Genomic DNA, 15,815 nt, shown 5'->3' with positions numbered 1-15,815 from the left:
CTCCTCCCCTCCTCCAGAATTTTGTGCTGCCCTGCCTGCCATCATGTCCTCCCATGACAGGATGATTGACCTATGGGTCGTAACTCAAAAACGCGATGTCATGCATGTGTAAATCGAGATTTTCTTAAGATTTTGTGCATTTTCTTATTTTTTTCTTCTATTTCATTATTTTTTTTCCCTTTCATCCCTCCACTTTCTCTCTGCACAGTTGCGTGTGCAGTAGCAAGTAGTTCAGACTAGTGCCGCGTCGCGTTGTCGAGTACGGAGTAGATCCCCTCTTTTTTCCCTCTCCTCTCCTCTTTTTACTTTGTTACTGTGCCAAACCCCCGACCCGACCGAGAGGAGTGGGTGTGGGTGTGGTGGCAACAGACTAGATACGGACTACGGGGACTCAGGTACCCGTGGACGGAGAAGCACTGGGCCAGGGGTAAGAAAAGACAGACAGACAAACAAAGCGAGCCAGCGGACGGATGGGGAAAAGGGACTGACTAAACTACAAAAGTATCTAACCAGCACTAATCAACAACTACTCAGGTCATGCGAAATTAAACATTTCCTTGCAAAACCTTGGAATGTGCCATGCGATGGGCTGATGCACTAAAAAGAAGATTAAGATATCATGTTATTAAGTTTCGAATTATCTTTAATTATATTTTTCTTCTACTCTGTAAAAATGGCCTGGTTGTTCCTATTATACTAACTACTGTTGCAAATGATGCTAGTCTCTCTTCTACTTGGTATTTCTATCTAGTTTGGTTTAGTGCCGCTATTTCTTTACTTTGCTTAGCTCCGAACCTAACCTACGCGCTACTAAACATCTATCTGCACCCCCCGGTTACGGTACGTGCAAGCCGTGGGCTCCGCTGGATTTTTCCCCTTGCGTCTTCTTGCATGGGCGACCATCCGACGGTCAAGAAGCGGCGACAGACGATCATCCGGATATCATTATTTGGGGGGACGATCCGGATGATTGATTTAATTGATTAATGGATACTACTGAGATTTTACTGGTTTAATGGTATAATCGGAATTATTTGTTAGTTGTTTGGATAACGAAGTAATAATTTTTTTTTTCTTCCTCTCATAAGAGGAATGGGGATGAAGATGATGTTAAGGGCGTTCGAAGGTTTGAAGGAGAGGACTTGGAGAGGAAGGAGGGGAAGAAATAGTACCCAAAGCGGTAAATGGAATTGGACGAACGCTAATTTATTTTATTATCTCTCCGTCCATGGTTATAGGCCAGCTATTATATCCAAAACATCTGACCTGGAGAATGTCTCTAAATTCTTTGTCTTGGATTGACAGTCATGACGCATTGATCAATTCAACCTCGTCTGTCTGTCTTGCCTATTACTCTCTCTCTGTCTGGCTGTCAGTCAGTCAGTCAGCTGGAAGCGGGATGGATTGACCAGTCCTTAAAAATCAGGAGGTGTGTGCTGGTGCTGGTGCTGGTGATGGTGGGTGGGTAAATAATCCCTGAGGGGAGGAACAGACCGACAGACCGACACACCAAGACCGTAGGGACCAATTTCAGGAACAGGAATTGTTCACTGGGTCTCTGGGGCTGTCTGAGTGGAGAGAGGGCCTTCATGTAATCCGTTCAACCGTTGGGCCACCCTGTGCTCCGTTCCCTTTTTTTTTTCCTTTCCTTTCCCCCCTCCTCCCCCCTCTCATGCAATACTTAGTCAGTGCTAGTTAGTTCCTCACTGATTGACACACTCGCTGTAAGAAGAAAACAGGGCAAGAGAAAATAAAAAAGAAACAAAAAGGATTAATACAAATGATGATACATACAAGTAGGAGAATTTGTCAGTCTTAAGAAACACGTTTATTAAACCGACTTTATAAAAAAAAAAGAAAACCACTCCCCAGCAGAGCAAACCCTCAGCATGATATTGATGCAGGTGTAGACTAGATGCAGGTCCACACCAGCCATACTCAAGGTCAAACTGCCCTGACGAAATTTGAATCCTCGCGCAACTAAAAAGTATTTACTTTTATTTAGTGGCAGTGGTACCTGCTTGGCTCTCCATCCCGTCCGCTGCAAGTCACGGAAACCAACTCCACCCTTAACCAACCGTAAACGCCGTCGTGAGGGTTCGAGCGGATTTATTTCTCCCCTCCTTAAGTCCACTCGCGAACCATCCTGTGCCTTTTTTTCCCCTCCCTCTCTTGTTTCTCCTGGATCTCTGGTGCACTGGCTCAATCAATACCCATTCTTCTTATTCTTCTACCCTTAATGATCATTATTTACTTTTATTATTATTATTGATTTTTCCCTCTTCAATACTTCCAACCCTCCAGTTGTACCCTCTTTGTTCTTGTCGTCGTCGTCATCCCCTTCACCACATTGTCAACTTTCCACTCTGATATCCTGCCGCATTCTACAAAGTTGATTGATTGGGATCGCTTCTTATTATTTTTATTAACTTTTTTTTTTTCTATTCACCGCACTTCTTCCATCTCTCCCTTATTACTTCTTGTTTCTCTTACTCGATCACCCTCTCTCCCTTCTTAATTCACTGTCATTCCGATCCCTTTCCCCTGTTGGTTAGTAGGTTGCCCTGATTGATTTTCCTCTGCATCCGACCGGCATCTTTCCTCCTGCCTGCCTCCCTCCCCCTCTCTCTCCAGTCTCTCTCTTTCCACACTCTCTCCATCAATCATTAAATTAATCCTCTCCATCCTTGCCTTGCGCCTCCTTCCTTCTTCGGCAGTGAGAAATCTCCTCTTCCATACCACACAACCCATCCATCTCTCTTTAATTTTCTCTGCAACTCCTCCGTCCCTCTCCGATTCGGAATTATTCCCACCGCCTATCTTTTGCTGCTCTCTAAGTTAACCCTTATAACCGCCGGGCAGTATCTGAGACGCCTCCTGTTGATCGCATCCATCGCGCTCCGCTACACGTTAATCCTCCATTCCGATCGCCCTTTACTTTTTCTCCATCCTATTTTTACTCCTTCTCTTACGCGACTAGCGGCGTCCACGTCTCGAGGTTGCCAACACCGTTAAACTCACCAACCGTGCACAGAGCTCGCTCCGATCGCTCATTCGCCTCTACAGCTACAGCCTTTCCACACGTCCGATAAGGGGGGTTTGAACCACCTGCGTTGCGTCGCTGCACTCGCTTGTCTTGTTCCAAATGATCAGTGGTCTCTAAAAAGACAAAATCTGCGACCACAGCTTGAATTGTCATAATCGCGATATTGAAGGTGTCGAGTATCGGTGTGGTTGATTGTTCGCCCGCATATATCGCGCCTGAACACCCAATCGTGTGCTGCTCGATCCCAGCACACCTCTATACGCTCCTTTCTTGCGCATAATGTCCGTTGCTACGATGCTACAACCCGCTTCGAGAGCCTCGACTTCATCGTCTTCTTCCTTTCAGCCTGTCACACGCCAAAACACCATGTCTTCCCACGATACGCGGTCCCTCCGCCAGTCGAAGCGGCTGTCAGTCACTGCGCTGTACATGTCTATGAACGCTAAGGACAGGGATTTGGATATATCAGACGATTTGGCGAGAGGTTAGTCACTAGATTTGGGTGGGATATATTTGAACTTGGACACGCTTGCTGACATTTTATGCGACAGCTCAAATATATCTGCGCGAACTGAAGGCGAAGATTTCAACGCAATCGAAGAAGAACTTCGTCCTGGAAAAAGATGTGCGGTATTTGGATTCACGGATTGCCCTGCTGATCCAAAACCGTATGGCTCTGGAAGAAGTAAGAATTAATCCGTCTCTTGCATGGGTAGTTCCTGACAGTACCAGCAAAACGAAGTTGCCAGCCACCTCGACGATGCTATAGATCCCCAGGAGGGATTCTTTCCTAACGATGAGCGAACACAGAAGTACGGCAATCTTCTCTTCCTTCTCCAGTCCGAACCCCGTCACATTGCCCACCTGTGCCGCCTAGTCTCCATGTCCGAGATCGACTCCCTCCTGCAAACTGTGATGTTTACTATTTACGGAAATCAGTATGAGAGTCGTGAAGAACATCTGCTACTTACCATGTTTCAGTCTGTCCTCACCTATCAGTTCGATAACACTCCGGAGTACTCGTCACTCTTGCGCCAGAACACCCCTGTTTCCCGCATGATGACCACCTACACCCGGCGCGGTCCTGGTCAGAGTTACCTGAAACAAGTCCTTGCCAACCAGATCAATGCCCTGATCGAGCTGCGCGACGTCGACTTGGAGATCAACCCGCTCAAAGTGTATGAAACCATGGTGAAACAGATCGAAGAGGAGCAGGGCTCGTTGCCAGAAAGTCTTCAGAGATCTGTTACGGCGGAAGATGCAGCGGCAAATGCGCAGGTGCAGGCCATTATCGAACCGCGATTGAAGATGCTCACCGACTATGCCAACCGATTCTTGAACATAATTATCGAGTCCGTGGAAGAGACACCGTACGGCATTCGATGGATATGCAAGCAGATCAGAAGCTTGTCTCGACGCAAGTACCCGGACGCTCAAGATCAGACCATCTGTACCTTGATCGGAGGATTTTTCTTCCTTCGCTTCATCAACCCCGCTATTGTCACGCCCCGATCGTATATGCTGATTGAATCGACGCCCACGGAGAAACCCCGGCGGACGTTGACTCTGATCGCGAAGATGCTTCAGAATTTGGCCAACAAACCTTCGTATGCCAAGGAGCCGTACATGGCGAAACTTCAGCCTTTTATCCAGCAGAACAAGGAACGTGTGAACAAGTTCATGCTCGATCTGTGTGATGTGCAAGATTTCTACGAGAGCTTGGAGATGGACAACTACGTCGCGCTCTCGAAGCGAGACCTTGAGTTGCAGATTACCCTCAACGAGATGTACGCCACACACGCCCTGCTGGAGAAGCACAGCTTGGCTTTGGCCCAGGACCAGCACTCCCATCTCAATGAAATCCTGCAGGAGCTTGGTTCTGCGCCACCACAGGTCCCCCGGAAGGAAAACAGGACCATCACCGTGCCCTTGTTTAGCCGCTGGGAGACGTCTCTTGATGATCTGACCGCGGCTTTGGATATCACCCAAGAGGAAGTCTTCTTCATGGAGGCCAAATCCACCTTTGTCCAGATTTTGCGGTCTCTCCCTCCGAAACACCCGGCAATGCGTCGTCCGCTACGGCTATATCTCATTGCGGAGAGTGCTGCAACCCTCAAGAACGATGCGGTGATGGTCCGGAAAGGAATCCGCACTATAGAACTGCTCGATCAATTGATGAAGTTGGGCGTCATCGAACGTGCCGATGACTTCAGTCTCCTGCGTGACGAGGTTGAACAGGAATTGGCGTACCTGGGCGGCTTGAAGGAGAATGTCTTGAAGGAGACGAAGAAACTGGAAGAAGTCTTTGCCACCATACGCGACCACAATGCATACTTGGTGGGTCAGCTGGAAACGTACAAGTCGTATCTTCACAACGTCCGCAGTCAGTCCGAGGGCAAGCAGCGGAAACAGCAGAAGCACCAGGAACTCGGGCCGTACAAATTTACACACCAGCAGCTTGAGAAGGAAGGTGTCATTCGCAAGAGTAACGTGCCCGAGAACCGCCGAGCCAACATCTATTTTATGTTCAAGAGTCCTTTGCCAGGCACTTTTGTCATCAGCCTGCATTACAAAGGTACGCCGTGAATCTAACTCTTTTCATTCTCATGTTAGCTAACAAATTATGCCAGGCCGTGCTCGTGGTCTTTTGGAGCTGGATCTCAAGCTCGATGATCTGCTCGAAATGCAAAAGGACAACCAGGAGGACTTGGATCTGGAGTACGTCCAGTTCAATGTCTCGAAGGTGCTTCTACTTTTGAACAAACGATTTGCACGAAAGAAAGGGTGGTAGAGAGACGGCACCTATGGCCTCTCTTTTACACTCTATCACGACGTCTATGAAACGGAGCGGATAGTCACCGGCAAGCCTCAAGACAGGCCAGCCTTTGGTCTTGGCTACTATGCCGCCAATTTTATGAACGACAATTGGCCTTGGCAATACGCTAACATGTCCCGAAGGCCGTGGCCGTGTTATCTGTTTGGATCGTCTATTCTATGTTATGACCTGGGGACGGACGATTGATTTGTACACTTTACCATGCGGCTTCCCACCCAGACGTGGTGCGGGTCGACCATGGATGCATAAGATGAGTTGCGTTTTCTTGTTTTCGTTTTGCCGATTTTGTTAAGATAGGGCTCCTATGCGGGGCAGTAATGTGGTGGGGCGACCAGCTCTGTTAATCCCAAGCGTGTGGTCCTGGACTCTTCCCTCGCTGGCTCGGGGGTGAGTGGTCATGAGCAGGGGTTTTCTGAGCCGTGTTGCTTTTCGTCTTGTCCTTGCGACGGCTATACCCCGTTGAATGATATTGCGCTTGAGTGTCTTTTATTGGGTCAGTGCGGTTTGATGAGATTGGTGCGCTGTGTTGCTTCAGCGGCTCTGGTAAGGCCGGCCGTCATGTTACCCTGTGTTTATATGTATCAGTATGCCTTGGATTTAGCGTTGTTAAATTCCCCGGAATCATATTATATGGCTTTTAATGAGGATGATGCTCTGAGGTGTCTAGGCCACGAGCAGTCTGCAACACCGGTCATTGTTTAAATTATGAGATTCTTTCGACTGTAATATGATCGACCTGAGCTGTTCAAGTTGGTCGATGTAAATAACTGATCGTCGGTGGTATCTGGCCAGCAATTTCCGCCGAGTGATATTCGGCCAAGTTGCCCAGACACCCACCAGCATTGGTCCAGACACCTACGTCACTGCCGCAGGGAGTTGGAATTCCTTTCGGCGCGACCGCCCTGAAACGAAAGGGCGCATTGGCGAAGGAGAGGCTTAGGTGGTCGCCAACCAGGGGTTGCGAAGGGTCTCAGTGAGATTGATGATCAGGAAGCAGGATGTGTCCTAATCAACAAGTAAATAGGATCGATAATGAAACCGGTGCAGCCACGCATGACGCCTCAAGAGTACTCCTTAAAGAAGAAGAAGAAGAAGTAGAAGAAGGGGGGACGAAGGTTGACCGCTTTACGCGCCACCCCTCGGTTTTTCAGGCACGCAATTCAGGCCGACTACTGCCACTTGACAGGCCAGACAAGTAGGCAGTGAGTAGTAAGTTAGTAGTGAGTGGTCAACTCCAGCAGTAGTAAGGAAAGTTACAGTGAGTTCGACTTGGTTTGGATTCCCGTCTGAGTTTGGCTGTTTCCGTCCGCCGTCTCATTTCTTTTTCGCCTTCTGGCTTTTTTTTGCCTCTTTCTCTCTCTCCGCCTCTAGGTTAATTTCCAGTTTAGTTGTTCAATATTCTAGGCAGTTGTTCCTCCTCTTCTCCTTCCCCTTAACCGCTGCTATCTGCGACATCCCGCTTAATTGTCCCTCCCCACTCCCCTCTCTCCTCCTCTCTCTCCCCCCCCCTGCACCGCCCGATTTCTCCTCTTGCCTCCTCCTCCCTTTTGACCATCAACTCATCCCGCCTTCGGGTTTATAACTTTCTCTTAACTCTCCCCTCCTCTTCTTTTCCCCCAACCCTCTTCATCCACCATCACCTTCACAATGGCGGCTCCGTCCAAGTACGATGACTATGACTTCCCGACCACTGCGCCGGAAGACCAACCCGGCCACCCTGGCCACACCACCCCCGAGCAGGATGCGAAGGTAGAGCAGCTCCGGGCCGAGCTGGAACAGCTTGGCTACACCGAGAGGCTGGATACTCTGACGCTGTTGCGTTTCCTGAGAGCCCGGAAGTTTGATGTCGCTGCTGCCAAGACCATGTACGTTTTTGCTCCCTGATTATGATGTGACGACTAGCGTCTGTTGCTGGAGCCTACGCGTAAGCGGGTGCTACTGGGAAGATGGTGTCGAAAGTTTCTGTTTTCCATTTTTGTCTCCCTGTTTCACAGAGACTTTGTTACGAGATGCCATGCACAGTGAATCATGGAAACCTGAAACTTTCGAAGCGCGCGCTAACATTCACGTCTGGAAATAAAGGTTCGTCGACTGCGAGAAGTGGCGGAAGGAGTTCGGCACTGATGAGCTCGTCCGTACTTTCGAGTACCCCGAGAAGGCCAAGGTTTTCGAATACTACCCCCAGTACTACCACAAAACGGACAAGGTGCGTGACTTGAACAGACCGCTTTTTCTCCACCGCTAGACTGGTCGAGACGCTAACGATCGGAACTCCGAATAGGATGGCCGTCCTGTCTATATCGAGAAGTTGGGCAAGATTGACCTCAATGCCATGTACAAGATCACCACCGGCGAGCGCATGCTCCAGAACCTCGTGACCGAGTATGAGAAGCTTGCCGACCCCCGTCTGCCCGCCTGCTCCCGCAAGGCTGGTAAGCTGCTCGAGACTTGCTGCACCATCATGGACCTGAAGGGCGTCGGTATCACCAGCGTCCCCTCCGTCTACGGCTACGTCAAGCAGGCGTCTGCCATCTCCCAGAACTACTACCCCGAGCGTCTGGGCAAGCTTTACCTGATCAACGCCCCCTGGGGCTTCAGCAGCGTGTTCAGCGTGGTCAAGGGCTTCCTTGACCCGGTGACCGTGAACAAGATCCACGTTCTCGGCTCCAACTACAAGAAGGAGCTGCTGGCTCAGGTCCCCGCTGAGAACCTCCCTGTTGAGTTCGGCGGTACCTGCCAGTGTGCCGGAGGCTGCGAGCTTAGCGACATGGGCCCGTGGCAGGAGTCTGAGTGGGCCAAGACCCCCAAGTGGGCTGCCCCGAAGGAGGCTGCTGCTGAGGCTTCTACTGAGGCTGCTGCCGAGAAGGAGGCTGAGGCTCAGGCCACCGCATAGAGGCTTTGTGTCATCCACCGGTTTCGTTTCTTTTTCGTTCTACATCTTGGATCAATATGGTAAAAGCTTCAGGCACTATCTTGCCGATCTATATCCCTTCTTTTGTTTCTAGAACTGTTTTGCTAGGGAGGGGTACTCCGCGGGTGCCTGTCCACTTTTCTTTTATATTTCAAGATACGTGCTGGAAGGGTTGTTGAGAGTTGTTCTCGGGGATTCCGCGGTCCTATTATTATATGTTTTTGCTTTTGGTCGTGTTTGTTTTCCTTTTGCAGTCAGATATCAAACACCATATGAGCGGCGCGAGGTGCTTTTTATAGATTTGGAGCCGGGGCAGTCAGTAATAGGGGACAGAAGATAAAAGTGTTACGTGGTCAGGATGCTCTAGGTAGAACCAGGGTATACACTCATATAGCGTTAGAGTGAACGTTGCAGAGCGTGTCCATCAGATCTTTCATTATTATAAACACATTGTAAACCGATTGGTATCATCCCAAGACCCCTGCAAACGCCAACCCAAACCGATAGCAGAGAAAATAAAGAACGCAGTGATAAGCAGACATGCCTAAACAACCCCTCATTTCTTCTTCTCTCCCTTCTTCTCCACCACCTCGACAGCCCGCCCAGCCCTCTCGGCCTTCCCCAGCGTCGAAGAAAGCGCATTCCCATCCGTCCCATCACCACTCGTGTCCACAGATACCCCTTCACCCTGAAGCCGCAACAACGTCCGCAACGCATCCTCATATACCTCCGCCATCTCCCCACTCCGCCACCTCTCCGCCTCGTTCTCCGTCCCCAGCGAGATCTCCAATTTCGCCCGCGACCTCGTCATCGGCCCCTTCCTTTGAGTCGCTGTCGTTGTGCTCGTGGCCCCCGCATCAGCCATCTCCGTATCCTGTCCCGTACTCTGCTCTTCCTCCTCCTCCTTCATCTCCTCCTCCCCTTCCAAATCCTCTAATTTCTCCTCCTCCTCATCCTCCCTCAACGCCCTCCTCAACTGCTCCGCATACGCCTTCGCCGCCCGGCCCGGCGCATCCCGTCTCAACTGCGCCACCGTCGTCGTCAACGACTCCAATTGCGCATACAGCGATGTTACCCGCGATGCTAGTTTCCCGTCGTACGCTTCGTATTCCACTTGTTCTGTGGGGGCTGTGAAGGCTGCTGGGAAGGGCCATTCGGGCGATGTGGAGTCGAGTCCGTTGATGCTGATGGAGGGGGAGGCGGAGTTGAAGGTGCGGTTTATGTACTGGGTAGATTACAAATGTTCGTCGTTAGACACATTGTGGGATTTATATGTATGATCTGGGCAAGGGTCGTCTTACCTCATCGACTAATTCTCGGACGCGCTCGCGCATGGGATCCGGTCCATCGTTGGGGTTCGCGGATGGAGGTAGGTGGAGGTCGAGTTTTGCTCGTGAGAGCGCGACGGTGTTGGCGTATAGGTAGGTGAAGTCTGCTGGGGATTGGAGTTCGATTTTGCGGTGGTGGTCGGTGGACATTTTTTTTATTCCTCTTTGTGTTTTTGGTGGTGTGGAGGGAGTATGGGTGGTAGTGGTGAGGAGGGAGGAGAATCACGCGTCGTAGAGTTATGTTTGATGATTGTTTGATGCGGAGATACTTAACTTTACGATAACTAGCAACTTATCCCTCTTTAATGCCTAAGGCAACAAGGGACACAACAAGTGAAAGCGTGTGTATATGCCTCAGGCAATATACGGCGTCGATCGCCCCGCAAACGATGTCATCATTGATCGAAATCGGGAAGGTGAAGTTTGAAGTTCCCATTCCCATGCCTTGCTTTTACGAACGAACTACTTAACTTTCTTTTTCTTTCCTATCATCATCTTCTCCCAACCAGGCAGGTTCCGGTGGGTTGTTTCTTGTCGCACCATTCCAATGGGCTAGTCTTTGATCTTAATTCGAAGAAAAAAAAATCTTGTTGCTTTATATAGTAGCCTCTGTCTGCTCGTCCAGGCTCCCATTATTACTTATTTCAATTGGAGAGGTCCCCTTTTAATCTCCAACTAGTCACTTTACTTAGTTGTTTGTTCTTGTCTCACATACAACACTTATTCATTTACTTCTATCCCTGCGGAATGATGGCCTTCTTATTACTGCGATGATCGGATCCCTTTTTTCTACTTTATTTATAATTTATAATTACTTCAAGATCGGTCTCAGCTTCTGATACAGTGGATGGTAAGGCAGACAGGCAGGCACCTACTTACAATGGACATCGACCACTCCAATACAACGACCAGCTCCATCGCCCTCATTGATAACACTGCGCCCCGTCGCCGCCATTCAGAAACTCCCACCGCTACAACAAACGGCGGCAGCCACATCTCCCGAAAATGGACGAAACGGTCAATTCGCGGCGAGCTGAAGAAGCGCAAGTACGCTAAATGGCAACCGGATCGATTGGGGCTTACGACCGATGATGAAGACAATACCAACTACAACAACAATGAAGAGGAGGAAGGCATACCGTCCTCCAGCAGACGACCCTCCGAAAGACCAGAACCGTCAGACCTCTTTACTACAGAAACAGCAACCACCACGAGCCCTCCCCCATCGCAATACCAAAGTCGAAGTGACAGTCCCAGCCAACAACAACAACAACCCTCCCCCCCTTCGCAGGATGTAAGCGCCACGGATTTCGCCCCAGAAAGCAACACCCTCACCACCACCACTACAACTACAGGGGCTAACGCCCCCAAACTCACCGGCCTAAAACCCAACACCGAGCTCGACATCCTCTACGAAAACCAACGCGGGTGGTTCTTCTTTGGCATCCCGCTCTACTCACATAGCTCCCTGCTCAACTTCGACCCCTCCGCCTGGCAGACCGCCGACCTGCGCGACAGTCCCGTGGACATCACGAACGCGCAAGTGCCCGACCCCAGCTGGGTGTGGGCGTGGCGGTCCTGGTACGTCGATATGTCCGGCGACGTGGACGACCAGGGATGGCAGTATTCGTTCTCGTTCAAGTCGACGGCGTGGCATGGGTCGCATCCGTGGTTCCATTCGTTTGTGCGCCGTCGCAGATGGGTGCGGGTAAGGACGAAACGGTTGGTGGATAGACATGGACGGACGGAGTTGGAGATGGCGCATAGGTTGAATGAGGATTACTTCACGATTCACTCGGGGAAGAATAAGAAGAAGAGGCCGGTTAGTGAGGTCGGTGGGGGTGGGTATGGGGCTACGAGTTTGGGTCGGACCACGACTGCGACGACTTCTAGGGAGATGGAGGAGGAGGAAGGGGCGCCGGTAGAGGAAATAGCAGATATCCCGGCGTTGATGCACGCGTTGAGAGTAGCGATTGTGGATCGCGAGAAGGTGGATGCGTTGGATCGGTTCGTCGACGAGGGCGGGGAGGAGTTGTTTTATTTGGATGAGAAGGTAGTCCCCCCCCTATATATCATTACCCGTTCCCTGCAGATATCCCCATCCAGAAGGAGCAATATGCTAATTGTGATAATCTCATGAATATCCAGATCCCCGAAATCATGTCCATGTTCGTCTTCCAAGCCTCCCGCTGGCACTTCGTCCTCCACCTCACCGACGTCGTCGAGTCCCTCTCCCAACAACTCTCCTCATCCAGCGGGGACACCGAAGCCACCGAGCTGCAGCGCAAGCTGAATCATCTCCGAAAGGCCACCGAAACAGCTAGACGCCATCTCACGGGCCCGGGGGTCCTGCGAACCGAGAACCGGAAATCGAGCATGGAGATGCTGGATTTGACACCCGTTTCGAAGCGCGGGAGTCTGTTGGCGAGATACTCTGGCCGGTTCGAGTTCAAGTCAATGGATGATGGTGGGGAGATTAAGGGGATTCCTAAGGAGGCGGAGGTAGGTAGGGAAGGGCATATTTTTCAGTATTCTTCTTGATTATGGTGGTTTGTTTGGATGGGGGGTGGAGTTTGGGGTTGGGTTGGGTTAGTACTGCTTGGTTAGCGTAGGAAACTGTATCATTATCCAGCTGTTTATTGTTGATGTGTATTCATGTCATATAAATCATCGGCAACAGCTGATAACTATTGCAAGAGTAGATGGACTAGATGTCATACGGAGTAAATGCTTGGCACCGCGGAGGTGCGGTAAAAATGCCAACCACGACCGCCTACCTACCGCCTACCAACCCCGGCAAACCACCCCAACCCAACACCTAACTTAACTAACAGTAATAATAACTTTTTTGGCTCCGAAGCTCCCCTGCCTCTTCTTCCCTCGGCCATTCCGATCTCTCTACGACCACGACCCCGACCACGGCCACGCCTCCCAAGTACCCACCCCCCGCTTGGTTGGTGTGTCACTCCGATCCCACATGTTATCTCGTGGTCGACCGTGTCTGAAAAGACGTAGTCTATCTACCGTCTTAGACACCGTTGCGGCTAGTCCCGAAGAACCTCTCCTATTCCTGTACCCTCGCTGGGTGGGTTCGGCTGTACGACAACACCGGAGTCTTGTTTCCTCGTCAGGTCCTGCGCCGTGTGGAAATGGGAATGTATATAACGCTGCTGCTCGGAGGAGGACGGTAGCGAAGCCGCCACCGGCGGGACGGAAGCTCTCGTTTGGGAGCTCGTCGAGACGGTGGGTTTCGACGACGGCGGCGGAGGCTGCTGTGAAGACGGAGGTAAAGCAGGATGTTGTTCCGCCTGAGCAGGGGAAGTCGGCAGCGGCTCCGCAGAAAGGGAAACGTGGTGAAGAGAATGCCGACACCGGACCGCCTGCATCTATCTATAACCAATTAGACAATGACCCGGAAACCGAGGTGAAGAGCGAACGACACGTTTTCAATATCTTCTCCGATTTACAGACGCGACCTGTGCAGCCGACGACGGGCCGGAAGGGTATGAGATCGTCGGCTGGTGAAACGCCCGCTATTGCGCTGAAGCGACTATCGCACCGCGACCGACGGAAGTTGAGATATCGGCTGTTCTTGACGAAGCAGAGTCAGGGTCGTGATAAGGGAAAGAATAACCAGTGGAATAAGTGGACGAAGATCCGGGAGATGTTGGAGGAGATGCATGAGGATACGCATGTTTGGGCGAAGAAGGGTGTCAAACAGAAGGAATTGCTCGTGCCGGAGGAGACGATCGCGCTGTTGGCCGGCGTCACGGACATGGCGTTGAAGGAGAATGTTTGGTATGTGCCGGTGCATAATGGGTGCAAGGTGCATGTGCTGCGTCCGTTGCAGAGCCAGGGTCGGTTTCGAAGAGTGATTCTGTCTGGCTCGGAGCGGGTGGTTGAGTTGGTCAGCGATAGGATTGCGCAGGCGAGGAAACTGCAGGAGCAGAGTGATCCTCTGGTCGATATCCAAATCCCACTTTTCCCGATCATCCCGTCTATTGAAGCGCTGAAGCGTCAGGGTGCGCCCGTGCCGTTGGTTCGAGGTGTATGGGATATACAGTCGGCTGTCAAGCAGGCCGCGAAGTTGCATATGGTTCTACCTGCTGGGAAGAATTTGTCTGGAATTCGGGACTTCGCGGAACATGTGGAGGAATTGACGAGGTCGAAACCTTCGTATAACTCGAAGATTCCCTATTCGCACCAGAAGCAGGTGGCACGGGCCCTTGTGCAGCTGTTCCGGAATGAGGCATATTCCAGCTTTATGTCGACGGCGGCGCTGAATCGAGCGCTGTCATATCTGCTCGACCATGAGTTTCTGAACGCCGCCCGCGACATCTTCCTCAAGTCCGAACACCTTGCGACGGTGGATACCTTTAATATCCTCCTGAAGTCTGCGGCTAAGAGGCAAGACCTCCGCTTCTTCCGTCAGTTCTTGCTTGCCATGTCTCGACTGAGCATTCGGCCTGACCCGAACACATGGCTCACCCTGCTGGATTGCCTGGTTGCTCCCAAGGCGAAAGCAGATCTCGTCACGTATATGCTGCAGCGCGGGTACCTGGAGAACATGGGTGCGATGCGGACGGCGCTACACCTGACCCTGCCCAACACGTTCCGAGCACACTTAGAAAGTGGCAAGAGCGTGGATTCATTCATCAGGCAGACCGCCGACTCCTGCGGAGATAGCTGTTTCGCTCCATCTCTGATCAGCCAGATGTTCGGTGTCATCGTCCGGCTGAAAGACTTTGCTGCCCTGGACCGGTTATTTGACATCTGCAAGCAGAACGACCTAACCTTCAACAGTGCTACCATCACCCAAATTCTGTCTCTGTTCCGAGCAGACATGCCCACCGCTCTGCGGTATCTCTTCCGATGCCTTGAGCGCCCGGAAACGAAGCTCGAACGGCACGCATGGGAGCGACTCTTCCTGGTCGCTTTCAAAGGCCAATACTACAACATCTGCCGGGTCCTCTGGAGGTACGCGTGCATGTCCGGGAACGTAACATACAAGATGAAGCGCACGGTCGTGACTTCCTTGATTCGCAATGTGCCCCGCAAGCCCGAGACCAATGTTCACACGATCTGGGATGTGAGTGCGGGTAAAGTCATCGTAGGACTGAATCTGCACCGTCCCGACCATAAGCTCCAGACCACCGTGCTCGACAAACTACCCCGGGAGTATCGCACCAACCCCATCGCCTATTTGAGTTCAGGCTATAAGCCCAGCGGCGAAGAGCGGGAGCAGCAGATCCAAGTGGCCTCTGCGCTCACGCAGCATGATATCGAGATCGGTTCCTGGCATCGCCCGCAGTTTCCTCTGCTGATTATGTTGGAGGCCGCCTCGGTCTTGGATCAAGAGTGGCGGAAGGTGCCGCGGCCGGTACACTGGCTGGTCCAGAATGCCATTCGCGTGCCGGTGAGGAAGTCGATGTATCCGGCTTGATCTGTTCCCTTGTTATTTGCTCGATTGTGGCTTCACCATGGCCCTGTTATACATACAACATCTTGTACATTATGCCCTCCCTCCTATTCCACCCCACATCAGATCACATAACACTCTGTACATAGACCTGGAACCACCCCACCATATAGAAACCCAACAGCAATAGATTGTATCTATAGTAATCCACAACCCAACCCCGCACACATGCAATGCGATGCAAGCAGACCAAACCAGACCAACAAATCCACATA

General features: G+C 51.3%; 6 protein-coding genes across 6 annotated transcripts; 4 read left to right on the top strand and 2 right to left on the bottom strand.

The window, feature by feature from the left end:
* The first annotated feature begins 410 nt into the window (after positions 1–410).
* BO85DRAFT_161660 (uncharacterized protein) lies at positions 411–1,186 on the top strand. Its single transcript, XM_025654238.1, has one exon. It carries the CDS (start codon positions 580–582, stop codon positions 985–987), a length of 408 nt encoding a protein of 135 aa, XP_025511187.1. The 5' UTR covers positions 411–579; the 3' UTR covers positions 988–1,186.
* Positions 1,108–3,202, bottom strand: BO85DRAFT_504970 (uncharacterized protein). The gene is made up of 7 exons (XM_025664315.1): positions 3,022–3,202; positions 2,743–2,833; positions 2,524–2,612; positions 2,347–2,384; positions 2,018–2,120; positions 1,495–1,667; positions 1,108–1,369 (listed from the first exon to the last, which is right to left on the bottom strand). Exons 2-6 carry the CDS (start codon positions 2,753–2,755, stop codon positions 1,548–1,550), a joined length of 363 nt encoding a protein of 120 aa, XP_025511186.1. The 5' UTR covers positions 2,756–2,833; positions 3,022–3,202; the 3' UTR covers positions 1,108–1,369; positions 1,495–1,547.
* A 123-nt stretch (positions 3,203–3,325) lies between these two features.
* On the top strand, positions 3,326–5,837 carry BO85DRAFT_381899 (Ras GTPase activating protein IRA2; the record flags this gene model as incomplete). The annotated part of the gene is made up of 4 exons (XM_025656443.1): positions 3,326–3,530; positions 3,598–3,731; positions 3,779–5,621; positions 5,677–5,837. 4 exons carry the CDS (start codon positions 3,326–3,328, stop codon positions 5,835–5,837), a joined length of 2,343 nt encoding a protein of 780 aa, XP_025511185.1.
* A 1,318-nt stretch (positions 5,838–7,155) lies between these two features.
* Positions 7,156–9,237, top strand: BO85DRAFT_453356 (SEC14 family lipid-binding protein). The gene is made up of 3 exons (XM_025661032.1): positions 7,156–7,747; positions 7,965–8,088; positions 8,164–9,237. Exons 1-3 carry the CDS (start codon positions 7,530–7,532, stop codon positions 8,773–8,775), a joined length of 954 nt encoding a protein of 317 aa, XP_025511184.1. The 5' UTR covers positions 7,156–7,529; the 3' UTR covers positions 8,776–9,237.
* BO85DRAFT_406393 (uncharacterized protein) lies at positions 9,205–10,271 on the bottom strand (the record flags this gene model as incomplete). Its single annotated transcript, XM_025657332.1, has 2 exons — positions 9,205–10,018; positions 10,095–10,271. 2 exons carry the CDS (start codon positions 10,269–10,271, stop codon positions 9,350–9,352), a joined length of 846 nt encoding a protein of 281 aa, XP_025511183.1. The 3' UTR covers positions 9,205–9,349.
* Positions 10,272–10,563: 292 nt separating this feature from the next.
* BO85DRAFT_523813 (uncharacterized protein) lies at positions 10,564–15,766 on the top strand. The gene is made up of 3 exons (XM_025665381.1): positions 10,564–12,174; positions 12,270–12,623; positions 12,982–15,766. Exons 1-3 carry the CDS (start codon positions 10,969–10,971, stop codon positions 15,562–15,564), a joined length of 4,143 nt encoding a protein of 1,380 aa, XP_025511182.1. The 5' UTR covers positions 10,564–10,968; the 3' UTR covers positions 15,565–15,766.
* The last annotated feature ends 49 nt before the right edge of the window (positions 15,767–15,815 follow it).

The sequence above is a fragment of the Aspergillus piperis genome, assembly GCF_003184755.1.
Source record: "Aspergillus piperis CBS 112811 unplaced genomic scaffold BO85scaffold_25, whole genome shotgun sequence".
In the NCBI taxonomy this organism is placed as follows: domain Eukaryota; kingdom Fungi; phylum Ascomycota; class Eurotiomycetes; order Eurotiales; family Aspergillaceae; genus Aspergillus; species Aspergillus piperis.
The sequence above is the reverse complement of the archived record's forward strand: the minus strand, read 5'-3'. Positions and strand labels throughout refer to the sequence as shown.